Source organism: Nannobrachium achirus, assembly GCF_963921795.1.
Source record: "Nannobrachium achirus genome assembly, chromosome: 3".
Classification (NCBI taxonomy): domain Eukaryota; kingdom Metazoa; phylum Chordata; class Actinopteri; order Myctophiformes; family Myctophidae; genus Nannobrachium; species Nannobrachium achirus.
In genome coordinates this window covers 45,101,423-45,113,328 of record NC_137812.1, presented here as the reverse complement: position 1 = coordinate 45,113,328, position 11,906 = coordinate 45,101,423, and the positions used below count along the sequence as shown (strand labels likewise).

Genomic DNA, 11,906 nt, shown 5'->3' with positions numbered 1-11,906 from the left:
ATAGCGAGGGAACACAAATTGAGTAAATTGTTTTGTCTCTATGCATTACGCACTTAGTTCTATTTTTAACACAGACACTTACAGTCTTCATAAAACAGACCCGACTTTTTCATCCAAAACTTTCACACATTATGAAATAATTAGGAGCTCAGCCATCACCAACTGCACCACCGACTGACTGTCGTCGTAAGAATATCAATTGCTCGTACGCCCCTCTCTCTAACTTATCCTCATATTTTGGCAGCATGTGGGGAGCGTGCCTCCTCACGGTGACCTTGTGCGTCACCCTAACGGCAGGGCAGTTTCCGCGAGAGTGTGTCACCCCTGAGGGGCTGCGGAGCGGCCAGTGCTGCCCGTCTCCTGCAGGGGCAGTGGGGGACGAGTGTGGCTCCGCTACCGGACGGGGCCAGTGTGTGGCCATCACAGCGGACACCCGGCGCCACGGACCCCAGTACCCTCATGACGGACGCGACGACAGGGAGAGGTGGCCGATACGGTTCTTCAACCGCACTTGCCAGTGTAACGGGAATTTCAGCGGGTACAACTGTGGGCGCTGTCGACACGGGTGGACTGGCCCTGATTGTGACCAGAGGATATCTGTGGGTAAGAGGAGGGCTGGTATCTTTAACAACTTTCACCCTGGAATCCCTATTTTGGGCAAGATTTTTTAAAATGTTCAAAAACCAGAGAATCTTATAACATCTTCTACACGCTCACAAGCTTGTAGATGTGCTATTTTCGCTATTTGTAATACAACAAAGTTAAGTGGTTAACTGAGCATCGGTGGTTTGAATGTACCATCCGAAATCGTCAAATTACCCATTGCTTTACAGAGGATTTCAAACCTCTGTACTTTTTTACTGAAAAACTAATGAGAGAAAAAGAATACCGAATCACCACTAATTGGTAGTACCATTTCTTTCTCCCTCTGTCTTTCTGTCTCCCCCGCCTCTCTCTCTAATGATCTCTCTAGTCAGGAGGAATGTGATGCAGATGAGTGCAGCTGAGAAGCAGGCCTTTGTGAATGCCTTGGACGAGGCTAAGAGGACTGTCCACCCTGACCTGGTCATCTGCACAAGACGGTAGGTAGACATACAGCATCTGTATTCATTTATCATTATGGGCAGTCAATGTTATGCCAATCCATAAGGTTTAGTATATATTGAGCGTTATATCCTCCCAACTGATTTAGTGTTCTGACGTTTTAAAGGTTCCCTCCTTACTTAAAGGCGGTGTAAGTGGTATTTTTGTTTTTTGTTCAAATAAGTATTAAAGCCATATATTCTGAGAGTAATAATTGCTAAAAATAAATTCCAATCAGGAGAGATAACCCCACAAATATCATTTATCGCTTGTGTTCCAGTTCCAATTTTGTCTGTTAATTTATTTGTTTCATCACTTCCACTTTCACTTGTTTATCCTGTATTCTGTATGAGTTTTCTCTCCTGGTTGGATGAAATTGGTATACCAACCTGAAAAAGCATTTTCTGTTTGCTAATGAGCTGGAGGTTACGGCACAAACACTCAGTCTATAGCAACGATAGAGGGATGTAACTTTTAAACCTTTTTGTGGTTTATCCATGAAATACCACTCCTTACTTACCCTACATCAGAATATACTTTGTATTTCGCTTTATGACGAATAGTGAAAATAGCAGATTTGACAATTGTTTCAAATTAATTAACTGTGGGCTCTCTGAAAGCGAGCACACGTATGTTATCACAACTACAGTGCCAAACGGGTAGATCATTGTGCCCATACATGGTGTTACATGCGAGCCCACACTGTTTCGTAGGAACAGTATTTCTAGTTAATATTTGCACTCCAGGTTGAAAGGGGTTAAAGACAGACGACACTCAGGGAAAATAATACATTTGTAGTTTAAATTGGAACAAACTATATTTACGCATGCAGTCTACCAGTACGAATCAGTCAGCTCAAATTAATGAAGATGGACTGGATTTCGACTGTGCCCTGAAAAACAGAAAGGATTGAGGAGGGAAAACGAGGACAGAAGTGTGATGCATACAGTATGTGGACGGGGTGGGGGTGCGGGTGGGGCTAAAAAGAACAAACAATGCCAGATGGTAAGGGAAGTGTGTGGATGAAAAAAACAAACAAACAAAAAAAGCATGGTGCTAAAGGTCTTTACACACCAGGGGTGTGACGAATAAATGATACGAAAATCACAGATAAGTATTTTGCATGTGAACTATTCACATAGTTCATGCCTTATTCATACAAGCTGATGTCATTATTCATGTTGAATATTGACCTCATTCTGACTAGGCTAAAAAATACAAAAAAATTGTAGATTATCGCCATATACCAGAGGTCTTCAACAGGGCCCCCTGTAGTAACCCCCTGTAGTAACCCCCTGTAGTCTTCAACAGGGCCCCCTGTAGTAACCCCCAGTAGTAACCCTGAGGAACCCTAGGGGGTCCTCAGGGTTACTACAGGGGGTCCTTCAAATCTTTGTCTGACAGAAATGTTTTTCTCCTTTTTTATATTAACCACTTGAACCCTCCTAGAGTCCATATCCTGAGAACTTTAACCAAAAATAGCAGATCTAAAAGCTCACAACGCCTCGCGCTGCGAGGCGTTGTGAGCTTGTAGATCGTCTATTTTCGGCAAAGAGCTTTAAGGTGTAGAGGGACTAAGTACGGAGTGAAAGGTTACGTTTATTAAGTATTGACGGTTCAAGTGGTTAAATATCTGAAAACACAAATTGACACAAATCCAAAATACACTGATTGTGCTGTCACAAACGATGAAACTTCATCTCTCTCTCAACTCAGGGGTCCTTGGCCTGAAAGCGTTGAAGACCTCTGCCATATACCATTCGCGTTGTGGGATTTCAAAATCAAGTATTCCCCAACATTTTCGCCACCAGATTAGGGACGCCAGGTTTCACGTGGTTAACTGTTGCGTCTCATCGCCCCTCACAGGTACCAGGAGATTCTTGGCCCCGATGGAAACACCCCGCAGTTTGAGAACATCACTATTTACAACTACTTCGTCTGGACCCACTACTACTCTGTCAGTAAGACCTACCTCGGGCCGGGCCAGGCCAGCTTCGGCGGAGTGGATTTCTCCCACGAGGGACCAGGCTTCGTCACCTGGCACCGTTTCCACCTGCTGCAGCTTGAACGAGACATGCAGGTACTGTAGGCAGGGCCGTCACAAGGGGGGGGGGGGGGGGGGGAAGGGGGACTGAGTTACTATAGGGCCCAAGGTGGAGGGGCCTTAATTATGTTATACTTTAGCTGTTAAAAAATAGCAGATATACAAGCTCACAGCGCGGCACCGAGTGCCGCGCTGCGAGCTTGAAGATCTGCTATTTTTGAAAAGTCGTGAAAATGTGTGCGCATCTTTGAATATATGTATTTTTTAAGAGAACATTTGTAACTAAAATTTTGCTCCTGGGGGGGGGGGTCCCTGGAACTGAATATTTTGAGATGGGGGGGGGGTCCGTGGCCAAATACATATCATTTTGGGGGTCCTTCACATGAAAAGGTTTGAGCACCACTGACATAGAAACATAGGTTTTTCCAAAAAACCTTAGAAGGATTTGAAATATTCAAAGCTTGTAGATCTGCTATTTTTCAATAGTTAAAGCACAAAATAATGTGTGATAATGCGCTCCCAGCCTAAATGGGTTAAACCCCCTCAATCTATGAAGAACATTCATGGGGGGCCCACAGTGAATCCTTGTACCCATGCAGGGCCCAGAATTGGGTGCGACACCCCAGACTGTCTGTAGTTGGAAGGAGAGCACAGACGGAGAGAGGGGGAGAGGGGGGGAGCAAAGGAGACGAGGGGGCGAGGCAGAAGGACGGAGATGGGGAAGGGTCTCCCCTTAATCCCTTCCCTTAAATAAAACAGCAAGGAGGGAGGGGTATAGGAGCAGAGGGAGAACTGGGGAGGAGCAATAATAGGGACATCAGGGAGGCTTTTGGAGTGATAGTGTGATGGGAGATGGGGGCGAGGGGGGCAGAACGTCAAGGTCAAAGGCATGATGTGAAAATAGATGGGGTGATGAAGAGGACAATGAGATCAGATGAGTGACACTGTATATCACTAATATACATGATCATACTGTATATCACACAGCAAAGTCCTGTGCTGTCACTGTGTAGGATCATTTAGGAGAAGTTTACATGACCGCCATATTTTTGAAACTTTTAAAAAGTATGTATTTCTGCTTGCCAAAATAATGATGCCATGTTGAATGTGGTTAGTTTAAGTTGTTTTTAACAAATATTACTGCTTTTATTATTACTCTTATATCTCCGTCCATCCATCCATCCATCATTTACACCAAGGGTCTTCAACAGGGGGTCCGGGGCCTCTAGGGGGTCCTCAGAGTTACTGCAGGGGGTCCTCCAAATCTTTGTGTGGTAGAAACTTTTTTGTCCTTTTTTATATTAACCACTCGAACCCTAGTGTTCAAATTCTGAGAACTTTAGCCAAAAATAGCAGATCTACAAGCTCACAATGCCTCGCAGAATTGTGAGCTTGTAGATCGGCTATTTTTGGCAAAGAGGTTTGGTGTAGAGGGGAAAAGAGCAGAAGTATTGACGGTTCAGGTGGTTAAATATCTGAAAACACAAATTAACATGAATCCAAAATACACTGATGATTGTGCTGTCAAACGATGAAACAATATGGAATCTATGAAAGGGTTTTGGGGGTCCCTGCTTCATCACTCTCTCAACGAAGGGGTCCTTGGCCTGAAAACGTTGAAGACCCCTGATTTACACTAATACACACAGACATACTGTAGCTTTTCCTCTCACCATCCGTCCATCCAGGACATGTTGGGGGACCCGACCTTTGCGCTGCCCTATTGGAACTTTGCCATTGGAGGCAGCGAGTGTGACATCTGCACCGACGACCTGCTGGGAGCCAGGAGCAGCTTCGACATGGACTCCCTCAGCACCAACTCTGTCTTCTCCCAGTGGAGGGTCATCTGTGAGAGCGTGGAGGACTACGACACCATGGGGACCATCTGCAACAGTGAGGACAATTGCTCTCACGCACGCACACACGCGCACGCACACACACACACACACACACACACACACACACACACACACACACGCACACACACACACACACACACACACACACACACACACACACACACACACACACACAGAGATCAAAGAGGGCTCGAGCCCCTGCCCTTTTATCTGTCTGCAAAAAGTGCCCTCTCCTGACCATGAATGCAGTTTTTGCTATGGTGAAAGAAATGCAAATGCCCCCCTTTCCATGCCATACCTGAAGGCAGCATCCTGAACTTGAATGCAGCATCTTATGTTGAAATCAAGAAATGTGTAGAAATCAAGCATCGAAAACCAAAAGGCCCTTTTCGAAATTTCAGCCCCTGCCCGTCCACATTCTCTGCACGTCCCTGCACACACACACACACACACACACACACACACACACACACACACACACACACACACACACACACACACACACACACACACACACACACACACACACACACACACACACACACACACACACACACACACACACACAGGAAAACGAATATAACCAAGCACAAACACACAAACATGTGTGGTTGAAGGTAATAACAGAGATGTGTGTGTGTGTGTGTGTGTGTGTGTGTGTGTGTGTACACTGATAATGTTGTTCTAAGTGCATCAGAAAGGCGGGCGAAAAGCACATAAAGAGAGCAAGCAGAACATAAACTACAATAATCAATGCCTCACACAGCTGTTGTGGGGCCCTTGATATTGCTGGAGATAACTGTGTTTAGAGATGGTTCCGCAGGTTTAACATTATCTTCTAAAAACGGCATGTGCATCCGAAGTGCTATTTCCAAAGTCTAGAGCATCTAAACCTGTACACGGCTGACTTTGAAACTTTTTCTCCCTTATGCAACACACATTGTCCAAAGGTTGCACACAGTCTAACTGAGCCAATGCTTCTACAGTATGCTGGAATAATGGAAATAATTACATTTTAGCCGATTAGACTATAGGAAGGATTGTAAATCACAATACATACTGTCATGAGATTTCCTCAGTCAATGCATTTGTTTCAGTTTGCTAATGAACCATGTTTCCTTACGTTCTGTAGTACTAAATGCTCAAGAATGTTAATACTCTTAAGCCATAGTGTGCCACCGATCCTTAACAATCTATAGTATGTACTGTTTAGGGGAAAGGCTGGGTGAATTCCACGCTACTAGTTAGAGCATGTGAGTAGTGAACATGTTAGTGGTCTGGTCTATATTTTTTAATCCTCTTAGAGATCCATGACTGAGGTGGTATTTCTTTCTGCTACAAGACAGATTTCCTTAAATGGGCGAGGGGGTTTGTTAATTTGGGCATGTGCCTGTTAAAGGAAGGAATCTAGCAGTCTACTGGCGCCTTTGATCTGTGTGCATAATCTTCAAAGCAGACTGTCATACAACTTGGTTATGTTACCCACTGTAGTGTGTGTTTGCGTGCGTGTGTGTGTGTGTGTGTGTGTGTGTGTGTGTGTGTGTGTGTGCATGTGTGTGTTTGCGTTCATGCGTGCGTGCACATGTCCGTGTGTATGCATGTGTGAGCGCGTGTCTGTGTGTGTGTTCGTGCGTCCGTGCGTGTGCGCTCATGTGTAAGAGTATAGCTACTAAATGAGCACAAGAATAAAAGAGTTGTGTTCTTGGCTCACATAATTACCCCTCAGTATTGTTTTTAAATAAATAATGTAAAAAGAAGCTCCTATTTAGGACATCTTCCAAACGATTGTTAGAATGTGTGTGAAGTTTCAAAAAGTTGAGAGAAGAGAAAAAGCTATTAAAATTGTAGATAAGCATAGGGATGGATCTTCTTTTCTTTCTTTTTTTTTACTTCACAGCGCCGGTAACAGTTTATTTATTTATTCAAAAGTGTAGAAGAAAATAATTTAATTTAATGTTTATTAAAGCGAAAAAAATAAATACAATTTTACTTCTGGGGGTCCCTGGAACTAAATATTTTGAGATGGGGGTCTGTGGCCAAATACATATCATGTTGGGAGTCCATCCATCCATCCATCTTCAACTGCTTATCCGGAATCGGGTCGCGGGGGTAACAGTTCCAACTGAGACCTCCAGATTTCCTTATCCCGAGCAACTTCCTCCACTCCCTCAGGAAGTATACCGAGGCGTTCCCAAGCCAGTTTGGAGATATAATCCCTCCATCTGGTCTTTGACCTGCCACGGGGTCTCCTCCCAGTGGGACACGCATCGAGGACCTTCCTAGGAAGTAGGAAGGTGCTCGGGGGGTATCCGTACTAGATGCCCGAACCACCTAAGCTGACTCCTTTCCAAGTGTAGGAGCAGCGGTTCTACTCCAAGTCTCTCTCGGGTGACTGAACTTCTCACCCTATCTCTAAGGGAGATACCAGCCACCCGTCTGAGGAAACCCATTTCGGCCGCTTGCACACGCGACCTTATACTTTGACCCACACTTCATGACCATAGGTGAGAGTAGGAACGAAGATTGTTGGGAGTCCTTGACATGAAATGGTTTGAACACGTACCACTGACATAGAAACATATTTTTTTCAAAGAAAAAAAAAACCTTAGAAGGATTTAGAAGACACGTGTCAAAAAGATTCCGCCGTGCTGTGAGCTTGTATATCTGCTATTTTAATAGTTAAAGCGGTCTAAACGGGTTAATGCCCCTGTCAGGCCTGTGACCTTGGACTGTGCCCCTCTCTCCCTGTGTGTTCAGACACAGAGACCAGTGCTATCAGGAGGAACCCGGCGGGCAACGTGGCGCGGCCCATGGTGCAGACGCTGCCTCAGCCCCAGGACGTGGTGGACTGCCTGGAGCTCAACGCCTTCGACACCCCTCCGTACTACTCCACCTCCTCCGAGAGCTTCAGGAACACCATCGAAGGTAACGTCTGTGCAGTGAAAACCCTCTGTGTTACAATTCACAATTTAGGCACTTAATCCAGAGCGACTTACAATAAGCAAGGTAATACAATAACGTCGTTGTCGGGTGAAAACCTTGGATGTCCAAAACCGTTTGTTTGGCATTTATCATTTTAAAAATGACTTAAACTAGTGAGAACAGCCGATCTACAAGCACACAACGCCTCGCGCGAGGCGTTGTCTGCTTGTAGATCTTGCTGTTTTCACTACTTTTGTGCGACGGCCTTGTATGATGAAGCAGGGCTTTACTTTGCGAAAGAATGCACACATTTGAAACTTGGAGATACAAGGTTTTCACCCGACAACGACGATAAATACAATAAGCAAGGTAATACAATAACTAATACATCGATATATCGATACATCAAATGCATAGAAATATCAATCTAGACAAAAATAACAGTTAGACCGAGGACCTAATCAGTAAAAAAACACTATATTTAAAACCTAAAAAATGCTATCTGGCTTTCATGTATGGTCATTTTGGGGTAGGCGAGTGATATGGTAAGTGTAATGGGCTTAGGTGGAGTCTGAAAAGTTGAGTCTGACACAGCGGAAGCTATGGAGTCAGTCTGTTGTTCTAAGTGCAACAGGGAGTCCATTCCACAGTTTGGGGTCCAGGAGGGCGAATTGTCTAGGACAAGTAGTTTTTTGTCCTGGGGTTTTTAGCGAGGGTTCTGTCGTTACTTTACCATCTGTGCAGTAAGATCCGGCATAATGATTACTGTTGACTCGAGAGAGTGTACAAATGTAAGGGTCCGTTTGGTTACATTTTGTACACCTCTCGAGTTACAAATGGAAAAGCTCTGATGTCTTGCCAAAGATACAGAGGCTGGGGTTTGGGTCTGGATAAATACACTTAAGCACCCCTGAGTGACTTGATTGCAAGTTGAAATATACCCTCCCCCCAGCATACAGAATGAACTTAAATATACATTGTATCTCCAAGTTTCAAATTTGTATGTTTTTTTTCTTAAATTAAAGCCCTACTTCGTCATACAAAAGTGTCACACAAAAGTAGTGAAAATAGCAGATCTACAAACACACAACAGCTCGCATCGCGAGGCGGTGTGTGCTTGTAGATCGGCTATTTTCACTATTTAAAATTGTTTTTTAAATAATACCAAATAAATTTAAGGTTTTGGACATACAAGGTTTCCACCCGACAACGACGTTATTTATATATACATATCAGAGAAATCCCAATCTGACATCCCTGCTTGGCTATGTTACTCCCACCTTCTAGGATATAGCGCCCCCCAGGGGACGTATGACCCAGTGGTCCGTAGCCTTCATAACCTGGCCCATCTGTTCCTGAATGGTACGGGTGGACAGACTCACCTCTCCCCCAACGATCCCATCTTCGTGCTGCTGCACACCTTCACAGATGCAATCTTTGACGAGTGGCTACAGCGACACAGACCAGGTACGCAATTACACAGTATACTGTATGACATGTTACAAAGTTTGTACCTGCTGTACACAGTGGTGTAAAGTAACTAAGTACATTTACTTAAGTACTGTACTCAAGTGAGGTGTTTGTACTTTGACTTCTTCTAATCCACGACATCTCGGATCCAAATATTGTACTTTTACTATGTTTATTTGGAAACTTTAGTTACTACGGTAGTTACTTTGCAGATATGAATTATAATATTATAAAACATACATGAACCACTTTAGCCCTATTTCATACCTTGGCTATTTGAAAATATCAAACATTTTTTACTTTTACTTTTGGTACTTTAAGTACATTTTGATGCCAACACTTTCATACTTTTGCTCACGTGGATTTTGAATTCCAGACTTTCACTTGTAACAGAGTATTTCTATATTGCAGTATTGATACTTTTACTCAAGTAAAATATGTGAGTACTTTTTCCACCACTGACTGTACATTACACAAAGGGACATGCACAGAACGGATAAAAAAAAAGACACACTTACACACCTGAGTAGTGTAAACCCAGGGTCTGCATTGTCCGTCTTCTCCAGGTGAGGCAGTGTACCCTGAGGAGAATGCTCCCATTGGTCACAACAGCAGGTTCAACATGGTTCCCTTCTGGCCTCCAGTCAGCAATGCTGAGATGTTTGTCGCTGCCCCAGACAACCTAGGATACTCGTATGAGGTCCAATGGCCTAGTGAGTCTTTCTCTCACACTCTCTCTCTCTCTCTGTCACACACACGCACACGCACACACGCACATGCACGCACGCACACGCACGCACGCACACACACACACACACACACACACACACACACACACACACACACACACACACACACACACACACACACACACACACACACACACACACACACACACACACACGAGTACATACAAAAGGTCTATGAGGCTGCAATCACACTGGAATGCACTGTGTTCATCAAATTTCTGTGTTCAGTCAAAGTCTCTTCCAAAAAATAATACATTTCCCACAATGCTTTGCGGACGTGGGCGGTTCCACTTGAGGAGGAACCAGATATGGTATTTGGCCATGTAGTTCTTTTGGAGTTGTCATCGGGTGAAGGCAGAGTACCTTTTACTCAATACATTTTGAATTCCAGGCTTTTACTTGTAACAAAGTATTTGTATGTTTCAGTATGGATACTTTTATTTAAGCAATGAATTTGAGTATTTTTCCACCACTGTATAAAGCTTACATTTTATTATGAATCATTTTATTATTAATCATTCAATTGCATCTGTGTAGGCATCACTGTCACTATGTATGACATGCAAAGAAATATTTGTGATATTCATTGTTATTTTCAAATGTTTTACTGTGAAACACACTTAACTTTAATTTATTTATAATATTTTTCGTTCTGAAATGGAGGTTTCATGTCACTGCAGTGCAGACAGGCTCTGCTGCTGTGGAGTACAAACTACAAGTGAACACAGCTGTGTGGGATTGCATCATGGCCTTTCTGCCCTATTGGTTGGCAGTTGAACCCTGCCCTTCTGTCTCATCAAGTGCAACTTGTCTGCCCTCTAATGCTTGCCTACAACAGTCCCTGTGCGTGTTGTGTGCTTGTGTGCTTGTGCTTAAGCAACCACAGGACTCTCACTAGACTTCAAACCATGTGACTTCCATCCGGAATGCATTGTGCTGTCTCTGCCCCCCGCTCCCCCCACACAACTCTCACTAGACTTTGTGCCTGCAGGTCTGTAGCCAGCCTTAGATGTTACTGTGTTTAGCCTTGTGCTTGGAATGGCACAGGACATATCAATCACAGCTTATAGGTACAGTGACACTTATGGGCACAGAAAATATATAGCACCTCCTCCACACTGACAGCCACAGAGCATTATTTTGAGAGTTGTTAAGACAAGCCTGCAATTTGCAAACATGGACATGTCCCAAGTTATTGGAAGGGTGTAGCCAGTCTGTTATCAGAATCAGAATTATACTTATTGCCCTTATTCCCATGATCCAGAGCGATGTCTTGACAACGTAACTAACAACTTAACTAAACACATCCTGTTTGCATTTCTGTCTAATAAAGTATTCAATCAATCAATTCTTCGCAGCCCGTGCTTTCACCGTGTCTGAGATCATCACCATAGGAATTGTCGCAGCGGTGCTGGTTGTGGCAATAATCGGCGCTGTCATTGCCTGTGCCGTGCGGGCCCATTCCTACCGCTCAGCCGAGGCCCTGGAACCGCTGCTAGGGGAGACCTTCCGACGCTACGATGACGATGAGCGGCGTTTGGACAAATCACAATCGGTGGTCTAGTCTGACGCCTTCCCATCTTCCGGGAAAAGGCCTTAACCTCTTAATGCATTTGTGTTTTGTTTTTATTGTTCTTCTAATAAAGTTTTACTGGTTTTGAACCAAATGCCTGGGCAGCTGTGGGAGTGAGATTCTTTATAAAGCGTAGGATGGCTTATTGGCTTTGTGAGGCTAGTATCAAACAGCCTGTTAACTGTAAAATGTCAGTGATGTGAATA

The 11,906-nt window shown here is 44.0% G+C and overlaps 1 protein-coding gene across 1 annotated transcript; it reads left to right on the top strand.

Moving 5' to 3' along the window:
• Positions 1-245: 245 nt before the first annotated feature.
• Positions 246-11,691, top strand: tyrp1b (tyrosinase-related protein 1b; the record flags this gene model as incomplete). The annotated part of the gene is made up of 8 exons (XM_080721149.1): positions 246-603; positions 974-1,082; positions 2,950-3,163; positions 4,816-5,020; positions 7,744-7,911; positions 9,196-9,375; positions 9,945-10,091; positions 11,486-11,691. The coding sequence occupies 8 exons, from the start codon at positions 246-248 to the stop codon at positions 11,689-11,691; spliced, it is 1,587 nt and encodes a 528-aa protein (XP_080577275.1).
• Positions 11,692-11,906: the final 215 nt, after the last annotated feature.